Consider the following 22,756-nt stretch of genomic DNA (forward strand, 5'->3'; position numbering starts at 1 on the left):
CTAATTTGTTTGATTTGAATAAATCATTTTTCTGGGTGTAGAGAGGGTCTACAAAAAAGCGATAGGCCGATAAAAAATGCTACAGTTTCTTCACTCTTGCAAATATTTGAATACTTACCCATTTTTTTTGTTTTTGTATGACAAAATCTTCTAAAACAATTTGCAACGAATTTCTCTGGACAGCTTTCTTTCGAAGATGCTTCCGGAATAATTTCCAAGTGTCCCCTTATCATGTACTGATGGAAATTTTCAATTTTTGGTATTGAAAATTAGTGTTATACCCCAATCGGCACAATTATGTCAATTAATGTAAGAAGTGAACTCGCATGTTCCTGATTCGATGTTCTCCATCGATCTTGGTTCATCCTAAATTCATCAATTATGATTTTTTTCATTCATGTCGATATGTGTGTTCTGTTAGATACGCTCTATCCCAGAGATCGGCCGTTGTACAAACACCGCACACCAAAGACCAACAGAGAGGGTAATTCAATTGTACAAATTTTTCTACAGAGAAACAACCAATTCCCGCTGTCAGTGTCTTCCAATTCTGGTGCTCCACACTACCATCTAAACGACCCCTCTACCTAATAAAATTCAATATTTTTCAGACCTCGCAAGAATAACCAATCAAACCAACCAAATAACATTCCAGATAATTTAACAGTAATCCAACTGAACATAACAATCCTCAGTCTCCTCTGTAAATTTATCCAACCGATTGTACATAAAAAATAATTGATTGTCGTCTAGATTCGTCGGGTTGTCCAGTGGTTTTTATAAGATTGCATGGCTTCAGTACCCCTAATTGTTTCGATACTCTTCTCACTTCTCAGAAAGCCTAACAATATTCTTCTGTAACTTCAAAAGCTGTCAGATCTGGAGATTACTACATGTTCGATGACTTCGATGATGAAGAGGATGCCACAGACCTTCTGCCATCACCAGAGGATCAAATCGAGGAGGAAGAACGGCGAGAGCGTCAGAGGCAGCGGGGAAGACGTATGACAGTATCAGAGGTCAGTAAATCGAACTATCACAATGTTTAATTATTCTTTACGTATGAAAATATTCAATAGAAAAACTCACGCTTTCACTAGGAAATCTAGCAAATTTAAATGTTTCAATAATCCATTCTCTTGAGATTTTTCCTGTAGAAATTCTTGGACATGATTTTTTTTCTGTATTTTCTCTATTTAATTTTGGGAATCGAATAATAAATGTCAAAAAAAATTTATAGAAAAGATATCTGGAGGAATTTATAGAAAATAAATATCTCTTGACTTTTTGAAATTTCTATTCTTGATATTTAAATAGGATTCTATCAGAATTCGATTAAAATCCCAATAAAATTATCCAGCGAATGCGCCAGGTTTTCTGTTAATTTTTTTCATGCCCTTTTTTCACAGTTAGAAGTCTTTTCTTTCAATGGAGACTATACATGAGATAATTTCAATTTTTGGTACTCATGCTCCATCACGAAATGTTAAAAGCTATTTTCCTAGTGTTGCAAATGGAAAAAAATGAGAAATGATGAGAATCGAAGGAAAACAATAGAAACTAGATGTTCTTTCATAAACAATTGTTATGCACAATTAACACCAGTGTGATACCATAGCGGCCATAATTAACTCAAGGAAATTCCTCAATGCACCTTTAATTAAACCTTTCGAGTGATATCCTTTTCAGCTGATGACAACCCTGATTAAGACAGACATTGAGATTGCGACGCACGTCGCAATGTACGGAGGAACCCAGAAGGATGCGTTGAGGTTGCGACGTCAGAGTGTTCCCCTCACTCGCAAGAAATCATCAATGTCATATCTCAGCGCACATTCCGAAACTGAGACTGCCGCGGCATCCGATGTGAGACCCCACCACATTCCATCAGAAAAATCATAAAATGAATTTTTTAAAATCTTGATTGATGTGATTTCTTGGGTGAAAAATCTATAGGAATTTATGTATTTAAAATGATAATATTTTTTCTAATATCGATAACTGATTAACCGTCACTCTTAACGTGTTAATTAACTGCAGTGCATGCATTATTTATTATCATTTTTTTATTAATTCACGTATGAGATGAATCTGTTAATATTTTATAAAAATAGTTACAAAAATTCTATTCGCTTTTTGCGTCGATTTCTATTGAAAATGTTACAACGTTGTTGTACGTTTTCGATAGATTTTTGAAGGAAGAAAGTCAAAAGACGTTGATTTTTCTACGGAATTTATTCTGTGGGGATTTTGTCTACACTGAGAAAAAAATTACTTCGTCAAGGAATCGTTTTTTTGGGAGAAGAATTTTTTTTTTTTAGGAGCGTATTTATATTTTCGCCAGGGCAGTTAGTCCCAGGTGGTCCATGTCCATCTCCAAATATTACAATTATGAAATGATTATGCTACATATGACCTTGAGTGGACACCTTTCATTACCTTTCAATTTTTTCAAATAGAGATATTCTTACGTAAAATAATTTGGAATTATTCTAAGTGTTAATAATTGTGAATGGAGTTCAAGGACATATATAGCATTTAGAGATGGATTTGGACCACTTGGAAATGACTGCCCTGGAGAAATACGTTCTTAAAAAAATTAATTATGCTACCGAGAAAATAATTCTTTGGCAAAAGTAATTTTTTTCTGACTGTATAAGAATTCTTGGGCACGAATTTCCTAACTTAGAACATACCCAAGAATTTCTCAAGAAAAAAATCTCAAATGAAAAGTCAGAGTGTTAGTCTATTGACTTTAGCCTATCAAAATTTTTTAAAAATAAATAGAATTTTAATAGCATTCAGATACAAATCTAAGGACATTCTTATAAACTCCTAGTAGAAATTGGAGAGAGTTCCTTGGAGGAAGTGCTAAGTTTTCTTAATTGTTTTTCTAATTTTTCCATAGGTATTGAGTAGCGAGTCTTTAGATAAAGATAACTAAAGAAATTACGGGCCTATTATTCTGTTAATATTTTATAAACTTGCGAATTTGGTGGAATTCCTCAACAATTTTCTAACAGAAAATTTTACGTTCCAAAAAAATGCTCGTAATGAATTTGCCGGCATACTTTAATGTTTAAGATACACCGTTAGTTGACTGCAATTTGAGATCAAATCATTCATGAGTTTTGTATTCATTTTGGAAATTCAGCAATATTGAGTTTTTCATCCTAGACGAACTTTGATTTTTCAATCCCAGTTCGAATTCTCAAATTCATTATAAAAATGAATGACATGGATCGAATTTTCCAGGAATTGAAAATGAATAATTTTGTACGAGTACTCTCCAGAATGAACTTTCTTGTACCAAAATATAAACTATAGATTTTTTATCGAAGAAAATTGCATGTCTTGACTAGACTCACATTAATTGTGCCATCGTTTATTTTCTATTAGAACTATTTTGTTAGTAGTGGAGTGGTGGAAGGTGTAATTTTCGTTAATTAGTTATCTATTTATCTCGGAAATGAGTGATTTCAGGACAATAGGTTGAGAAGCCACTTTTGTAGAGAAAATAATCTACACAAAATGCCTCTTGATCATTTCCCTCAAATCCATTTCTGAACGAGATAATCTCATTTTGACAACTAGTGAATATCATTCGTCAACTTTCTCCACTCGTTCGTTCCATTCACTCTTTTTCTTTATTTATTTATTTGTCATTTTCTTCTGAAAAAAATGACAAATGTATCGCCTACGTAGTTACGCTGTGTAAAAAGCCTATTCATGTTTCTCAGTTTCATTAATTAATCATTTTTTTGTTTTATTTAGCATTTCGTTGCATTTTTAATTTCCATCCTTCCAGGATTTAATTGATTTTCATAATTTTTCGTTCATCATTTACATGCAAGGTGGAGGATTTAATGGGCTTGCATCTCGTAGAAAATGTATTTTTATCGCCGTTCTAGCTTGGACAGTCAGCTGTACAGTTAACGCTCAATTCTTCAACTGCTAAAAGCTCATTTGTTCATTCCAATCAACGTTGAGTGGCTTTTTAACGATTTTTTTTTTCAATAGGACGGGGACAGAACGAGCCTAGTGTCTTCCGAGGCTGAGAGAGAGCTCAAGGATGATGACCTGACCAAACCTCCGACTCCTTCTGACGCTGGTGAACGTTTGGAAAGAGATGGTGATGATGATGGAGATGGAGAGGAGAAGAAGGGCGCTTCGTTGCTGACTTACTTCAAATTTGTTCTGGAATTCATCAATAGCTCGATGGTTTCAGCCACACGATACCTAAACAGATTCTCCAGGGATTACCGGTATATTCGAAAGGTTCTTGCGAAGGAAAAGAAAATTTTGAAGGTAATTACAGATTGAAATTACATTTATTAGACATTCCGATGAGATATCCTGTTTTCTGTGCATTTTGGAAATAGCCAAAATTTTTGGAAGTTCTGTGCATTTTGGAAATAGCGAAAATTTTTGGAAGAAAGTTTTCGAAGGTATTGTAATTCAGGGATTGGCGATAATCATTATTTTAGCGGCGATATTAAAAAAAGTTTTACCTCAAAATAGTTGGAGTTTGCTGATGTTCATTGAAAATGAAAAAATGAAACATAATAATTTGACCTTTAACCTCTCACGTACGGCGTCGATGCCATGCATCGACCCATAAACTTGTCCTATCGGCCGAGGTCAGTGCATGGTATCGACCCTTTCCGTCAACAGTAAAAAATCATTTTCACGAATTCTAAGAGACATATTGACATTTGGAAAAGATATTTGGAAAGTCAATGGAATTGTCTCCGCAGTGAACTATTTTATTTCATTGTTTTTCAATGCATGTATAATATTTTTTTCTATTAACAAAAGTTGTAGATGAAAATTTTACGTCCAACCGATTCAATCATATTAAATCCTCTTGTTTATCGACAAAATCTGCCCCAAAAATTTCGAAATGTTTACTGAAAATATTTCAATGATGCTTCTATCGAATGGCAAAAGTTAAATCTTGATTTGTTGAATAATTTGTTTGTTATCAATAAATTTAGCATGTTCGGAGATCTCGGCAACCAATTGTTGACAAACATTGAAATTGGTGTCAAAAATTAGGAAATTCTCTAGGAGTTTATTTCAAAGTTCAATGCAGCCAATGCATTTTATTTCAATTTTTTTCGTTCGTCTGTTTTTAAGTTATCGTTCATTGAATAACGGAGTTGACGCGCCGTAAGTGTCCCGGCCGTAGGGACAAGCCGCGTTATATGGGTGTCGTACGTGAAGGGTTAAATAACTCATTGTAAATTTTATCAAAAATGATTTTCGATTAGCTAAATAATCATTAATCTTTCGAAGTGCATTACTGATTGATAAAATAATTCGAAATTTGAATAACTGATTGAATAATTCAATAATGGAGGATTTCTTTAATATCCTTAACTGATTTTATACATAAAAAAGGAATTTATTTAAATATTATGATTATGCCGATGTCCATTGTACCTGAGGAAAATATCAAATTTTTTGTAGCCAATTTATAAAGCCCTTGATTTCCTGAAAGGAAAGTTCGTTTTGTGGATATAAAGATCATTATCAAAATATAATTTCTATGTTTGAATTTCAACTTAAAACTAGACTTTTTTTATAAAAAAAGGTCTCTTTGAAAATCTCGTAAACATTTTTCAAACGGATTTTTTTTCAAAAGGTAATTTTGAAATAAGAAAGTCGATTCGCGAATTGAAATACTATGTAAATGTCTTCGAATGCCCAAGATACTAAAAGGTTTATCAGGATCATTTTTATAGCTCAAATTCTCCTACAACAGTCCCTCATAAAATTTTTGTTACCCGAGTGGAGATAAAAGTTAGAGTCATCTCAGTTGAGCGCAAATTTTATAACTTTCCCGTTCTGTTAACAATTGTTAATGATTTCTTTTCTAGGCTAAACCAGATTTTAGGATGGGCACGCGATTAGGAATCAATCAAATATGGCAGCCAATACCATTAATGAAACAGAGGTAAGCATTCTCTTAACCATAGAAAGAAATCAAAATATTAGATTAAAAATTGAAGCGAATTAGAACAAATAGTATAGTATGCAAATAGATTTTGTTATTAGCAGGAATGTTAACAACTTAGATTTTATACTTCAAATGAGAATAGAGGAACTCCCTGAAGCCAAGGAGCCGTGGTATCCTGAAAGTTATTATTTTTTGTTATTTTATTCTGATCATTTCGAGTTATTCCTCCCTCGTCAATGAGTTTGTACTCGTTAGAGCAGTAGTAAATGTGTTCACTCTGATAGTTCGGAGACGGAGGGAGATACTGACGAGACGACGGACGGTGGTGAGGGTCCGAGTCAGCCAAAGACCGAGGATCAAAGGTAGGGAGTGTAAATTTCAGCAAGCTGAGCATCCGTTTTGTGACAAAACTTTTTTCATCCTCCAGTAGTTAGTTGGGTAGCTTGGTATCCTGAAATTAATCCACAGCTATCACAGTCTATCAACGATCATATGTACTACATTAGGTACTAATGATTTCTGTGCACCCATTGGCTATCTAAATCAGAGAAAATTTGGCTGTTTTGTTTCATTTAGCATTGTAAGGATATCCAAGTATTTCGTTCAAATTAGCAACTTTTCTGAAGCAAAATTTCAGTTTTGCCTGGAACACGGCTAAAAAATTTTGTCAAAAAAACTTCGTTAAGAAAACCTGGTTAAATTTAACTTGGGAAAGTGAACTTTTGTCAAATTGACCTTCTACCAATAAAACCTTTTTGTAATACCTGCCTCGAAAGTTCACTTTTCGAAACCGTTTAGTGTGTGTAAAGTGGTTATTTTACACACAATATGCGTAAAGTTCAGAGGTCGTGCGTAAAGTGAATTTCGAGTGCGTAAAGCGAAGCTTTAACTTTACGCACACCGTGCACAAAAGCAACCACTTTACCCCCACTGCGGTTCCGAACAATGAACTCGGCAGTTATTACAAAAAATAGGATGTGTTACGCGTGCGTACGAAAAAGTGGTTCTTTACGCACTTGTAACACAATATACTATTCGGTTATCTCGACTTTTGTAAGAATATACAAAAGTATATTCAGGGCTTTGCCTCGGACCGCCAACTTCACACTCGTGAAGATTCCGTCTCACTCGTATCAAAATATACTATTTCATCACAATGTGTGAAAAGTGGGATTTTGCGTACGCGGAGCGTGCGTAAAATTTTACTTTAGGCACAAGTGATGAAAAACGCATTAAAACTATTAATTATTGATTTGACGGTGGGAGTATAGGTAATTAGCTGATATAGCAACTCCAATTTTCCCGGGATTCTGATAGATAAATATTAAGTTTTTATATGTGATCTTGAAGTATTTAGACATCTATTGTGTCGGAAACTGACTGCTATAAATGAATTTAACCCTTCCTTTCTATAAATGAATTTAATCCTTGAGCTATTAACACACTTAGTAACGTGTATGCTCATGTAGGTGTACGGGACCTCCCATTCTCCGCTTTTCCTTCTAAAAGCAGTTTTTTAAATTTCAATTATGAGGTGTTCTGATAAATTCAACGTGTAGTGAAACACTTATTTTTTAAGTATCAAGCTTCACCAGCCCCTAGCATTACCTAGGGTTCGCGACGGGGACGCAGCTGGTATGAACCCCACAAAGGGCAAAATTTGACCTAGTCATCCCCTTCAAGTTATTTACCTAATTAAGTCCGACTCAGTTTTCTTGTTGATTTCAATTTCTTTTGGTAATAAATGACGAATTAATTCAGTTTCCTCAAAAAATTCGTTGGAGTCGTTATATACTCTAATTATCGGAGTATACACGTCTTACGGACGCAATGTGTTAAATTTCATTTTTGAAAAATCGTTTTCTCGAACAAGTGTTTGGAAACTAAGGTTGGAAATTGCATCTAAACGATACTCTTAGGGTTTACTCTATAAACCCTAAGAGGGATTTCGTCCACAATAAATTGCCTGAGCCACTTGGTTCTCCTTACAAATTGGTGAAACGGAATTCTCCTCTACTTATTACACCACAATTCAATTCGTCACAGTTCATTTTATCACAACACCAGCTCACCACAAAATCATTTCATCATAATTACAATTCATTATTTTTGACCCTGCGGCTACGTTCATCGTATGTAGAAATGTGCCTTTTTGTTTACTTATAAATGAAGAAAGATATAATCCGGCACTCGCTGAACGTAATACCACTGTCAACTATATTGTTCGACACATGTGAGACGGCAATTTTCAACTCGTGTGATGGGCAGCCCTCGGCATTTTCTCGGACCGCCGACTTCACACTCGTGAAAGTTCCGTCTCACTCATATAAAAATATACTATTTAACATCATCCTTATTAACACAACAATTCTATAATCAGATTTCTGTAAAATCAACATACGAAAACACTGCAATGAATGTTAATCATTGCAGAAAAGGTCAAGGAAACAGCAACGCAAAAAATCCCCCAAAATTTCAATGACAATGATTTCAATGTTGTTTCATTGATGAATTTCAATGATTTTTAAAATTTCAAATCGACGTTTTCGAATTGAGCTGATCTATTCCATTTTCCCAATTTAATACCTCAATGAGAGGAACAGTGAACTAAAGGAAACCTGGTTTAAATACGTCTGCGGCGCTCCTTCATATCCTTAGCAAATATCTTGTAATCTTCATAAAACCATTGAAATATTGGAATGAATTAAAGCAGAATAGGGAAACTTTTAGTTTCTACTGGATGAAATTGCAATTCTCAAAGTGAATAAGGGAATTAGTCCAATCAAGTAAAAAATGAATCCTCTAAATTGAATGAGGAGAGGAGTTTTATAAAAGAAAGATGACAACTTTGACCATTGACACAGAAAACAAAATTTATCGAATATGTCTGAGCATAGATCGGCATCAATCATTACTTTTAGTAATATTATGAGAAGTTGCACCTTATAGTAATTTGGATTTATTTATCGTAATTGAAATTTGAAAATTAATATAATAATTGGTAATTTAATTTCTCAATTATTGGTTGATAAAATAATTCGAATTTGAATATTTAAGTTGATGATTGATAAAATAATTCGGAATTTGAAAATTTACATTGATGGTTGTTTTCAAAAATCAAAAAATTGGTGAGTAATATTAACAATTGACTTATTCCAAATTTCACTCTAATTCAAAATTTCGATTATGTCGATGTCTGCGTCTAAGGGTAAATATTTTCATTTTTGGCATATACCAATTAGAGAAAATGGTGTTGTTTTATCACTAGGAAGGAGAGCTTGCTGACCCTGCCCCACATCCGAATTCTGGCCCCAAGTTTGGAGCGAGGATTGGACGGTTCCTCCTCCAGGTACCGGTTATCCTACAAAATTCATTGTCTCAAAATTATGTCGACAATTTCCCTGAAATGCAAGAAAAGAAGTGCTACTCCACCGTTTGCTTATCTGCACGCCTCGCACTGTATTTATTTCTCTTTTCACATTTTCCATTTTACTTCGTTTTCTAGTTCTCAGTCAATCGAACAGTCATCTCGATTGATTTTTACAATTAATGTGCTTGTGTAATGTCAATAAGGATGTTGCGATTGTGATTCAATAATGAAGTGGTTGAAAAAATTTCAAGACGGACATGAAAGATTAATTGATTATGCAAATATTTCAATTGACTTCACGACAAAATATCAAATCCTATATGTTAGTTTATTGTATAGTTTTATTTTAGTAAAGAATAATTTCTCCTGCAATTACATTATAGTATATTAAATAATATAATAAAATATTATTTAATACAATATAATATAATATAATATAATATATATTAATAATATATATTATATATTATTATATTAATATATAATAATATATAATAATATATAATATATTAATATATTATATATTATATTATTATATTATTATTATATTAATATATTATATATTATTATATATTAATATAATAATATATATTATAATATAATATATTATACAATAACAACGTTATATAATTATAGAAAAATATAATTATATAATTTTCAATAAAAATACCACAAAACAGAATTTCAATAGAATACCTAGAGAGACAAGAATACTTACCGAATGTTCTATTTTTTAAAATAAAATATAAAATTCACACCAAAAAATGTCTCCTGACAAAAGTCCGAAACGGCCACTACCCTATTGAATTCAAAAACATCCTTGACGTCTGAGTGTCTGAAAAAAATTCCCCAGCCCCATAAACCCCAGTCACTAATTCCCTCAATTTTTCACAGTTCGATCCTCACGCGAATGCAGCAGACGCCCCAAACCGAAGAGGAGCAACCCGAGCTTTCCGAGGTGGACCAGCCCCCAGTGATCCAGCTCCTGGCCTCCATCTGGTTTGGCATCTTGGCGCACTCCACCTTCATGTGCTACTTCATAATCTTCCTCCACCAGATCAAGAATGCTTCAGTCCTCTCGATCCCCCTCCCCCTGATGGTCTTCTTCTGGGGTTCCCTGACGATCCCCCGACCGTCCAAAACTTTCTGGGTGACAATAATAGCGTACACCGAGGCCATCGTTATCGTGAAATGTATTTTCCAGTTGGACCTCATTACCTGGAACGAGGGATATATCCCTCACCCCCTCTGGCCCCCGAGGATAATGGGAGTGGAGAAAAAGCCGAACTACGCCCTGTGGGACCTTCTCCTCCTGCTGATGGTCTTCTTCCACCGTTTCATGCTGAAGTCCTTGGGTCAGTGGACGACTTCCTACGTAGCCAGGAAGATCATCCCCTCGAAGTTGACCCTAGCCACAACTCAAAGTTCCACCGACAACAACAGCCAAGAGCCCACGAGATTCCACTGGGTAAACGAAGGCCAAGATCAACAAACTCGAGAGCCTTCTCACCCTCCCGAGCCCCCCGAGGACACTCCCTCCGACGATCAACAGCACCAGCAATCCACATCAGCCCAGGATCAAGCCCCTCAGACGTCCACAGCCTCAAACGAAGCCCTAGTGGCGGTAAAAGGGGAAGAAGTCCCTGTCTGCACAGACAAATTCTCGACAGCAGTGAACGCCACAGCTCAGAAGTACCTCGAGCCAGCTCGAAATTTCTTCGCCAACATTCTGAGCCCAGACGGCAAGGAGAAGACCAACGTCTACGCCTACATGTTCCTCTGCGACTTCTTCAACTTTCTCCTCATCATCTTCGGCTTCTCGTCCTTCGGTACACAGCAGGGCGATGGTGGTGTGGCTGCTTACTTCCAGGAGAATCGAGTCCCGATGCCCTTCCTCCTGATGCTGCTCCTCCAGTTCGCTCTGATTGTCGTTGACAGAGCCCTCTTCCTTCGTAAATGGATCCTCGGAAAGCTAGTCTTCCAGTACTTCCTCATCTTCGGTGTTCACGTCTGGATGTTCTTCATTCTGCCCAGCATAACTGAGAGGCAGTTCAATGATCGATTGCCACCGCAGATCTGGTACATGGTGAAGTGCTTCTACCTTCTCCTGGCAGCTTACCAACTGCGACTGGGTTATCCCACCAGAATCCTGGGGAACTTCCTCTGTAAGAAGTACAACATCATCAACTATGCTCTCTTCAAAGTCTTCATGTTCGTTCCATTCTTGTTCGAACTTCGAGCTGTGATGGACTGGATCTGGACAGACACCTCCATGACCATCATGGACTGGTTCAAGATGGAGGACATCTTCGCGTCTATCTACCAGATCAAATGCATGAGGGGGGTGGAGACGGATTTTCCGCAACCCCGAGGGGTCAAGAAGCAGCAGATGAGCAAGTACATGGTGGGAGGGGGCGGACTCTTCCTCATAATCGGCCTCATCTGGTTTCCCCTCCTGCTCTTCGCTCTTGGAGCCACTGTGGGGGTGTCCAATCTCCCTTATGAAGCCTCTCTGAGCATCAGGATTGGCTCCTACGAGCCTATTTACACCATGTCAGCCCAGGACACCTCCATCTTCTCGTACTCCGAGGCTGACTTCAAGACCCTGAAAAATGTGTACTCAAAGAGCAAATCTGCAGCGACTTTCCTGGAGAACTATGAAGCTACTGATGTGGCTGCAGTCAGGCTCAGCAGATCGTCGAAGAAATTATGGGCTATTTCTCCACCGGACAAGGAGAGACTGAGGCTGGAGCTGGAGTCCAATGCCACTTTGACATTTCATATAGAGTGGACGGTCTCCAGGAAGACTGACGTCAAGGATTCGACTGGGGTCACGTCGACCCCGAGGAATATCAAGATTCCAGCGTGGATCAATGGGGAGTTCAATCCCCTCAGGAAAAATCTCGCGGAGTTACTGGGGCCTGATCCCCCACCGAATGTGGCCAATGTGTCCATTCCGGTGAGGAATGTCTTTCCCAAGTTTTTGAAAGTCACAAACAGAATCACTGCTGAGGTGCCACAGCTGATGAGGATTCCCATGTTCCCGGGGGTTGACGATAGTGAGGGGTCTGATGGGAGGGATTATCTTTACAGAAATGCAACTCTTCATCTGTCAACTGCTACTGGAAGCCCCAGTGGACAATGGTGGGTTGTGGATGAGAACTGCGATGATCAGATGTACATGAATTTGTTGAGGTTCATTCCGTTGAACGATTGTAATTATATATTCATGTTCTTGTTCAATGATAAGGCGTTCCCAGAGGGGTTGAGTTTCATCAGTGGGGTTGGGATTCTGGGGCTGTATACCACAGCTGTCATTGTGATCAGTCAGATCATGAGGAGGGCTGTGAGTGAGATGGCGCCCAAGATCATGTTTGATGACATGCCTTATGTGGATAGGATTCTCAGGCTTTGTTTGGATATTTATCTAGTGAGGGAGAGTGGGGATCTCAGCTTGGAGGAGGATCTCTTTGCTAAGTTGATCTTCCTTTATAGGAGTCCTGAGACACTTATCAGGTGGACCAGGCCTCCTGAGCCTGGGGCAGGGGCGAGGGAGGAGGGCGAGGAGGAGGATGAGGAGAGGGAGGAACGAGATAGGCTGAGGGATTCTTAGAATTGGAGACGAGAAAGGGGATTAATTACTTGATCGATTGAGTAAATTAAATATAGAATGAGCAGATATTTTCACATTTTGTTACGTGTGAAAATCATCTGGAAATTCCATTGAGAAATTTCTTCCCAAAGTGTTTAAAAGTCAGGAGGAGCGAAATAGGCTGAGGGATCCCTAGAAGGGAAATAAGAAAGGGGATTTACTCGATTGATGGAATAATTGAAAAAGCAATACGAGTGGATTTTTTTACGTTTTGTTAGATGTGAAAATGTCTTGATGAGAGGTTTTAGAGGAAATTTCCAGAAACGTCTTTGGTTGAATATTTCGAAAGCTATAGGAAAAGTCTTTCGGCATTTTTAAAATAGAATTATTTATTTGAGGGATACATTACTAATTGATGGAAAGGGGGACGTTTGAAATTTACGTTTTATAATTGTACGTGAGTTCATCAATCAACTGCTGAGAGCAGATCTCTAGTCACTCGATGGCTGATTTTGTCTTCTGTAGTTCTAAGGGACTCATTGAGACTTTTAAAACGTCTGATGAACATTCAGTTCTTTATTCAGTAGTGAAGTGTTGGAGAATACGATATGAATCGAAAATATTGTGAAGATTATTTTGGAAATATTTATGCAATTAATGGATGAAGAGGAATATCAAGAGAAGTTTCTTTGAGAGAATGAAAATGTCTGCAACAGATATATTTTCATGTTCTTTTCCAGAGCCGATTATTTATTTTTATCGTTGAGCCGATTGTTACTGAGATAATTTCATGATTAACGAAGGGAGATATGTCGATCAACTGTTTCACTTTTTCTTAATTATGCAAATTTATCAAAGATCAATGGATTGAATTCTCAACAAAAAAAAATCCTGGTGATGAATTTCTCTTGACGTCAACCTCTCAAGAACATTTCCAGAATAATCTAATAATTTAGAACTAATTTCGAATCATCACTTCACTCCCTAAAAAAATGAATTATCGAATTGAATGGACGTAAGCACTTGGAACAATTAAATGCGTGGCCAAATGTGAACAACTCACACCGCTGATCATCCACCAGATAAAAATTACAACGATGGCAGTCTAAACAGCTGTCCATGAAAATTTGAGAAAATTTTAATTACACAATCCTAGACTTAAGTTTTGTCTCTCGTTAGTTATAGTTCATCATTGTGCCTCAATTATAGTACATAAGTGCATTTAAAAAAACATTCAGGTTCAATATTTTGATTGAAATCAATTTATTGGACTCCGGTTCGTCATCCAAATTGGAATTTATCGATTATTAATTATTGTTATAGCAAGTTTTAATTCCTGCGTTGATTCACTGGAATCACGATGGCTGAACTGTTCTTAGAGTAGAGCCACGTGATCCTGCCAGAAATATCACAAACTCTTAAGTTTGTATTCATTTTTGTATATTTATAATGACTGTGGTGAAAATACGAATCTCAATGACTTTAATTGTCCCACAATCATCAGGTCACTCATCGAATATTTGTAAATACAAAACAACGCCTCAATGTCAATTTTGAATAAATGGGAAACTTTAATGAATGAATAATGATGGAAATAATGAATTTAATACGAAAAAATGTCGTCACCTTTAATGTTGCTGCGCAGTAGAAAAATCCATCACTCCTCGTCAGCGAGGCATGACCCAAATGTCTGTATCTCGAATTTCTAATTCACAAGAAAGTTCTATTGGATTTCTGTTTCTTTTCCACAACATTGGATTTCTATTGAAAATTCTTTTACATTTTCGCCTATTATATTTGAAAATTCTGTAGATTTTCTGCTCGTTTTTTTTTAATAGAAATGTTCAATAGACAATATTTACTAGAAAAGATCATTAGAATTTGTTTGTATGTACAATTCACGTCAAAAAGTCGATAGAATTCGATTTTTTCTATTAAGGGATTTTCTATAGAATGCCCTCGGCCCTAATTCTCCATTTTTTTTCATTCTATTTTTCTTTTCTTTCCATCAAGAAAATGAAACGAAAAAACTTGGAAAATTTAAGTCGAGGATATTCTATAGAAAATATCTGAATAGAAGAAGTTGTATAGAAAAATCAAATTGTATCAACTTTTTCTATAGAATATTTTCTATTGAACATTTTAATAGAATCGGCAAAAACTAATAAAATATTCAATATATATTCAGATATGAATTATTTTTTGTTCCCATCTCAAAAGTAACAAATCCTACAATCAATTTCTTTTCCATTTCTGCATATTCCGTCAGCTCGCTTGGATGGATTTTCGCCCAACATGTCCCTAGAAAATTCTCCAGAAAATTGTAAAACGAAAGCATTTTACGCGGTTATTAATTACGACCGTATCGTTTCACTTAAAAGTTTGATTTTTGCTTCAAAAAACAGATAATTTATTCCCCCGGGAAGGTAATTGGGTCTAGAGGGGGAGAAATAGAGTGTTATATTTTTCTTTTCCTTGATCCTTTTTTCTGGTCTATTTTTTCCGGGATTCATGTCTATGGTGACGGCGTAATTGAGGCGATCAGCTGTCGCCATACTGTCTCTCTCAGTTGTACTGAAGTGCGCCAGATGGCGCCACTCTCGGCGTACGGAAATGAGAATTGTCGAGCGGAATGTCTATGCTTATGACCATGAACGATGGATCCGCCATGATAGACTTCACGGCTAAGTTACACGCTAACAACAAGTGATAGTGTATTGTTAGTGTTCGAGGATAATTTCGCCATCGTAATTCGTCAGTGATTTGTGGACCTTATTAGGAGTGCAAAATGGGGCGGACATTGAAAGATAATCCGAGCAAGAAAGCCAAACTGCGTTTATCGACAAAGAGACGAAAACCGGGACCGAAAAAGTATGTTTTTCGATTGTTTTCAACTGCATGTCTGTGAACATCACATCCATTTAGTTACCAAGTTGTGTGTGAATAGTATCTTATGTCATAAGGCGATAAAAGTATTTTCATCACGCTGTGATGAAAAGTGAACTTTTCGGCACGCTCCGCGTGCCTAAAAGTCCAATTTCCGACACATTGTGATGAAAAATATTGTTCGTAACTCGTGAAAAAATGTTTTTTAGCTCGTGGGATTATATCACTCGCCTTTGGCTCGTGATATAAACCTCCCACTCGCCAAAAAACACTTTTTTGCACTCGTTACGAAATATACTATATCTCGCCTTCGGCTCGGATTATAAATCCACATTCGCCAGATAATGCTTTTATCACCGTGGAACATACGATATTTTATGTCGTTGGGCCCGAAAACCGCGATCTAATCGAGCGAAGCGAGGTAAGAATCGCCGTTTATCGGGCCTAATGACATAAACTCGTTTTTTGCCATCAACAAATTGATGGTAGGCTTCTGAGTGATTTGTTAGAGAAAGTAAAATTTGAACGATTGCAGGGCTTCCATTGGGAAGCAAAAACTTATGCCGGCAGTTTGACAGTGTTTGGGTAACTTTGGTGCCGGGGGGGGGGGGGGGTCAGATAAAGATGACAAATGTCTTTAAAGATGATGTGTGTTATCAATTGAGGGCCAGTTTTTTGGTTAAGTTAACCACGGTTAAAAGCCCCCCCACCACCGAGTGCAACAAATCAGAGATCTTAACCGAGGTTTTAATGCTGGTTAAGTTAACCAAAAACTAGGTCTGAAAAGCAGAGTTGTGACAAAATTGTCCAGTGGGGTCTAGGAGTCTCCTCTGGTTACAATATCATCTTTCGAGACATTTGCACACCATTTCGAGACTCGCTCTTTGATTTGAGCCCAAAAAGACATTCACATCTTGTCTGACATTTCTGTTATGAACTCTGGTTTTCAATTAAAAACCATTCCGAGACTGCTAGAGACTTGTCCAATGACTTTGTCTTTTGACTCGACTGATCTTCCATTGAATCGCGGTCGAGACAGAGCACCAAAATTTCAATTATCTCCATTCAAACGCGCCTAATGTGTCCAAGCATGTCCATCATTCCGGGACTGTTGGAGAAATGGCTAATGACCCTGCCTCTTGACTCCATTGATCCCCTGGACAAGTGGGCGGGGGGTCGAGCACCAACATTTAGGCTTGTCTCATTGAATAGCACCTATTCGGGGAATTCGCAATACCCATATGCCTATCTCCCCTACCCTTTTTCCATCCACGGTGTTTCCTTGCGAACGCTTCCATTCTTGTTAAAAAAAAGAAAGATTTTTCCCAGTATCACCACAATGTCTCACTCGATGGAATCCCAACCGCATAAATCAAGTCCAGTTGAAACTTGACTTGAACTTTTTGGGGAAAAGAAACAGAAATTTATTGAGTATCCGCGGAATATTTATCACGAATGGAGTTGGCTGTCCAGTTTTCGATCGCAAATTGCTATTTCTCAACGCCGCTAATCATCGGAACATCATATTAGTTCAATATCTACCTGACAGCTTCAATTGATAGAAATTATGCCCAACTACAATGTACGTGACTATGGCCCCAATTTCTCCAAATTGAAGGAATTTGAAGGTCATAGATGAATTCTTTGGTAATTCTCTATCGACAAAAATTTACAATTCTTATCACTCCATGCCCAATTTTCAGAAGTCAATCGTCAAGTTGTCATAAATCAATGCTTCGACTTGTGCACAGCATGATGTCCATTCGTTTTCACAGGCGTCGAAAGGCCAAGGAAGCACCTCACAGGATGGAAGGCAACCCCACTATCAATACAGGCAATGCCGAAGATGTCGCTAAGGTCAACGCTGGGGACGGAAGCGGGGAAAGAGGAGGACGTGAGGAGGTAAGTGTAAACATTTCTCTGTATGGTAGGATAACTTTGCATGACCGCATGGATTTGTGTGACAGCTTGAATGGTCCACTCAATTTGCAGGAAAATATACAGCAGAATTTACGTCCTTTGTCGAGTTTATCCGGTTTCAATAACGGTGATGCAATTACCAGGTCTACTCATCCCATACAACAGAATTCCGCTGTAAACGACTTATCACACCGGAGTTCGGGTGTGATAAGTCGTTTTTCTTGGTTTCATATAATATATGAAACCAAGAAAAATGCATGATCACATGATGGCAATATAAACAAAAAGGCAGTTGAATACCCAAATAACAACAATCAAATGAGTAATTTATATGCATACAAGAGTGCCCAGAATCAGGTCTGTAGACAATTCTACAGGGCGTTCATCAGTGAATCCACTCCTTGCTTTCTGTAGTGGCAATTGTCATACAAAATATTGAATTTTTGTATTTTTATATTGTATTTGTCATTGATGTCCTTTATGTTTCAGAAAATCTGTAGTTAGTGTATGGACTCAATGTACGCGTTCCAGCTGATTACCCCAACCGCATACTGGCAATGAGGTAGAAGCCACGCCTTTCAGATACTCTCTATGAATGCTTCGGCGGAGTTTTGTGTGGATCATCATGAAACTGGAAGGATGACATTGAAATACAACATATTCCTCAAGTGTATTAATAATTGTGATAAACTAATATAATCCCAATTAGTTTTTATTCTTTATTAATTTGATAATCTGCATTTCGATCTTCGTATAGAATTTTTCTCGTTTACCGACACAGCAGCGGCTTACATAGAGCTTCTCCCTTTCACCCCAAAGTGGGAGGGCGTAAAATCGCCACGTAAGAAAAAAATCTCTCCATGCGGGCCCTAACGCATTTTTTATCAAATTTCCTCCGCTCTAATTTTTCATTTTTTTTCATTCTATTTTTCTTTTCTTTCTATCAAGAAAATTGAACGAAAAAACTTGGAAAATTTGAGTCGAGGATATTCTATAGAAAATATCTAAATAGAATAAGTTGTACAGAAAAATCGAATTGTATCAACTTTTTCTATAGAATATTTTCTATTGAACATTGTAATAGAATCGGCTAAAAAGTAATAAAATATTCAATATATATTCAGATCTGAATTATTGTTTGTTATCATCTCAAAACTAACACACCCTACAATCAATTTCCTTTCCATTTCTGCATATTCCATCAATAACTTGTAAACACCCCAACTAGCCCACACAATTCACTCACCAAATTCTCCTGAACACGAAAAAGTCTGAATACCGATTTCGAAAAAATGCAAAACTTCAATAAATGAATATACATTTATACAACTTATTCTATTAAGGCATTTTTAATACAATTTCCTCGGCTCTAATTTTCCAGTTTTTCCATTCTATTTTTCTTCTCTTTCCATCAAGAAAATCAAACGAAAAAACTTGGAAAATTTGAGTCAAGGATATTCTATAGAAAATATCTGAATAGAATACGTTGTACAGAAAAATTGAATTGTAGCAACTTTTTAATAATTCACTCACCAAATACTCCTGAACACGAAAAAACTCTGAATATCGAATTCAAAAAAATGCAAAACTTTAATAGATGAATGATCATAAAAATACAAAATTCAATACAAAACTCGCCTCACACTTTCAATATCAACACGGCTTAGAACTCCCTCACACCCCAAACTCCTCACTTCTGCTCAAGATCCCTGATCCTCGTCCTGAGCACGAGGTTCTCCAGCTTCAGCTTATCAAAGTCCTCCGCCGTCTTCTGCAGCTCATCAACTCGCCTCCTGAGGTATGCAACACTCTCCAACAACTGACTATTCTCCTTGACGAGTGCTTGGAACCTGGGGGAGCCCTCGCTGAGATTCAGCTCCCTCAAGTCATCAGTCACGAGCATCAGCTGCTTGATCATGTTGGACTGGGAGTTTATGTAGAGATCCTGCATCATCCTCATGACTTTGCCGCTCTCCACCTTCGTGTAAGTGCTGACAATCTCCTTGATAGCATTGAGCATCGTCAACGATGCGTTATCAACAGGCTCTGATTTTTTCGCAATAGTGTCGGGCCCTCTGCGACGTTCCTTGAGGATTTCAGTCTGGACACTGTCTCCAGAGGAATCAGAGGGTCGACTATTCTCCTTGGAGGACCCATCAGACAGTCTGCTGCTCTCCCTGGACCCACCCAGATGCTTACCCCGTGATTTGAACCCCTGAATCGTCTTCAGGTCTTCCAATTTATCGAGATTTTCCACTTGTTTCAACTTTGCCTCCACATTTTTCACTTTTTTCTCAGAATTCTTTGGTTTCGACGGAGGTGTTATGATTTTCACTTCTTTCATGGGTTTCTTAGGCTTCGGATCACTCAGACGTTTCCCGGGGGACTGTTGGGGGTCTGTCGATCTGGGAGACTGGTGTTTTGGCTCTGCAGGTTCTAGGGGCTTCTTTGGAATCCCTGGGGAACCCGAGAGCTTCCCCTGCTTTCGCATGATCTCTCGCTCAAAGTCAATGCAGAAATCAACTTTGGGCGACTCCGAACGACGAGTTGTTATGTATCGTTCTGCATCGCGAACCGCAGATCCTGCTTTCTGTTCCACTAGTCCTAGATCTTCTAGGAATGAGTCATTCATCTTCTGGGCTGTGACCTAAGGGGAGCTGGAAGGAGGCAAGGTGGAGGGTGTGAGTATGTGTTGGACTATGAACATTGTCATAATATTCATGAAATGGTTTCAGTGCACGTATGAAAAAATCGTATAGAAATTTTCTATACGGATTGCGCATAGAATTTCTATAGGATTTTTATGCATGATATTCGGATATTTCTATACGATTTCTATAGATATGATCCTATACGACCCACTGCCACATATATAGAAACATTTCGCATGCAGTTGCGACATTTCTCCATGTTTTTCTCTGCAACGTTTAGAAATCTTTCGTATGAAAACAACAATTTATGTGAAAACTTATGTATAGAAATAATTCGTATAGAAATATCCGAATATCGTGCACGGAAATCTATAGAATTTCTATACGCAATCCGTACAGAAAATTTCTATACGATTTTTTCATATGTGTGGCGAAGCGGTAAAATGGTTCAAGGCTCGCGTGTATTATCTTTCGAATGGGATCTTGGTTGGTTTTGTTGCCGAATGGAAAGATAGCATTTAAACGTTTTTTCGATTTTCTAATTTTGACTGCAAATAGTCTAGAATCACGCACGAAAAAATTTAATAGAAAAACTTATCGANACATCTTTAACATCAGAAATGAATTTTGTAGATGTACCTGCCGACAAGTGGAAGCCAGTAGACATCGTAAAAGCTATCATGCACGAAAAAATTAAATAGAAAAACCTATCGAATTCGTTACAAAATTCTATTGAATTTCTATTAAATTTTCTATTAGTTTTTGGCTGATTCTATTGATATGTTCAGTAGAAAACATTTAATAGAAAAAGTCAACAGAATTTGATTTTCCTATACAAATTATTCTTTCCATATATTTTCTATAGAATTTGCTCGACTCAAATTTTCTAAGTTTTTTTCATTCTATTTTTCTTTTCTTCTCATCAAGAAAATCAAACGAAAAAACTTAGAAAATTTGAGCCGAGGAAATTCTATAGAAAATATCTCAATAGAATAAGTTATATAGAAAAATTGAATTCTATTGACTTTTTCTACTGAATATTTTCTATTGAACATTTCAATAGAATCGGCCAAAAACTAAGAGAACAGTTCAATAGAAATTGAATAGAATTTTCTCACGAATTCGATACGTCTTTCTATTTTTAGTCTTTTCGTTTGATTTTCTTGATGAGAAGAAAAGAAAAATAGAATGAAAAAAACTTAGAAAATTTGAGTCGAGCAAATTCTATAGAAAATATATGAAAAGAATAAGTTATATAGAAAAATCGAATTCTGTTGACTTTTTCTATTGTGTTTTCTATAGAACATGTCAATAGAATCAGCCAAAAACTAATAGCAAGTTTAACAGAAATTCAATAGAATTTTCTAACGAATTCGATAGGTTTTTCTATTAAATTTTTTCGTGCGTGTTCCATTCGCAAGCAAGAGAAAAAACTGGATTTCAGTTTTGACTATATTCTGTCCGACAACACCGGGCCGCACAGCTGGTTATTCAATATAATTGTTCTCCATTAGAAAATTTGTCTCCAACACATGAGTAAGTTATGCTCATTAAACCGAGGGGGGAATGTTTATTGTTGTGGGATGGTCAGGGACAAGTCATCGAGTGGGTGGGCTGGATAATGAGGTGTTTAACCTCTAAATGGGTTGTTTGGTATTGAAATCAATTGATTTTCGATTATCGATGGAGTCGAAATGAATTTTGAGAATGGAAATTCAAGGGTTTTGGGATTTCCATGCTTCAGTGAAGTTGAGTGAAAATAATGCCAATGTTTATGTTTTTATTTACCTGGATATGTTGAGATGATTGAAGTTTGTGCTGATGCTGATGGAACGATTCAGATTTTGAGAATTCTATCGCTATTCTTTAGATTTGATTAAGAGGATTTGGATAATGGGAATTGTTTGGTGATTGCAGGTATTCAAAGGCACTTGTTGCGTTACAGTAAATAAAGCGTGAGAAGTATCGGCGTTTGCAACTGTCAAATTCAAAGGTAACGGGACGGTGGGCCATCTGGTGGTTCATTTCGATTTTTACGCGGGAAAGAGAGAAATGTTATGAATACCGCCGTGATAGCAACTTTCGAATTGGACGCAAATTGCCTAATTTGGAACACCGCTGCGGCATAATTTCGAACGAATAAATATTCAAAGGCATCGAGTCCATTTTCATTGTTTTCCTCTCGAAGTGCAGTTGTTTCTGCACGAATTACAATATTCATTTACTAAAATGGGAATGTTTTCAACGACAGAACTCTTCTGGTCCTTTACATCTTATAAACGTTTAGAATAAATATTGCCCGGATGAAGAGTGACTTTTCCTTGTGACTTCGAAACGTTGGCAAAGTTAAACAACATGATGTGTAGTTTCTTCAA

At 37.0% G+C, this 22,756-nt stretch overlaps 2 protein-coding genes across 6 annotated transcripts in view; one reads left to right on the forward strand and one right to left on the reverse strand.

The window, feature by feature from the left end:
- LOC107048647 (piezo-type mechanosensitive ion channel component) overlaps positions 1-14,507 on the forward strand; it is a 36,397-nt gene extending 21,890 nt beyond the window's left edge. For 2 of the 5 annotated variants that reach the window (XM_015271934.1, XM_015271936.1), the window contains exons 7-13: positions 422-484; positions 871-1,019; positions 1,690-1,866; positions 4,021-4,308; positions 5,883-5,959; positions 6,247-6,324; positions 10,227-14,507. In XM_015271934.1, coding sequence (XP_015127420.1) covers positions 422-484; positions 871-1,019; positions 1,690-1,866; positions 4,021-4,308; positions 5,883-5,959; positions 6,247-6,324; positions 10,227-12,945 — 3,551 coding nt within the window. In that variant the 3' untranslated portion in view covers positions 12,946-14,507. The remainder of the gene's footprint in view (positions 1-421; positions 485-870; positions 1,020-1,689; positions 1,867-4,020; positions 4,309-5,882; positions 5,960-6,246; positions 6,325-10,226) is intronic. The other 3 variants (XM_015271938.1, XM_015271939.1, XM_015271937.1) reach the window with 3 other exon arrangements.
- A 4,794-nt stretch (positions 14,508-19,301) lies between these two features.
- On the reverse strand, positions 19,302-22,359 carry LOC107048598. Its single transcript, XM_015271836.1, has 2 exons — positions 22,170-22,359; positions 19,302-20,387 (listed from the first exon to the last, which is right to left on the reverse strand). Exon 2 carries the CDS (start codon positions 20,360-20,362, stop codon positions 19,421-19,423), a length of 942 nt encoding a protein of 313 aa, XP_015127322.1. The 5' UTR covers positions 20,363-20,387; positions 22,170-22,359; the 3' UTR covers positions 19,302-19,420.
- Between the last annotated feature and the right edge of the window lie 397 nt (positions 22,360-22,756).

The sequence above is a fragment of the Diachasma alloeum genome, unplaced genomic scaffold, assembly GCF_001412515.2.
Source record: "Diachasma alloeum isolate Michigan unplaced genomic scaffold, Dall2.0 Dall_scaffold_00195, whole genome shotgun sequence".
NCBI lineage: Eukaryota > Metazoa > Arthropoda > Insecta > Hymenoptera > Braconidae > Diachasma > Diachasma alloeum.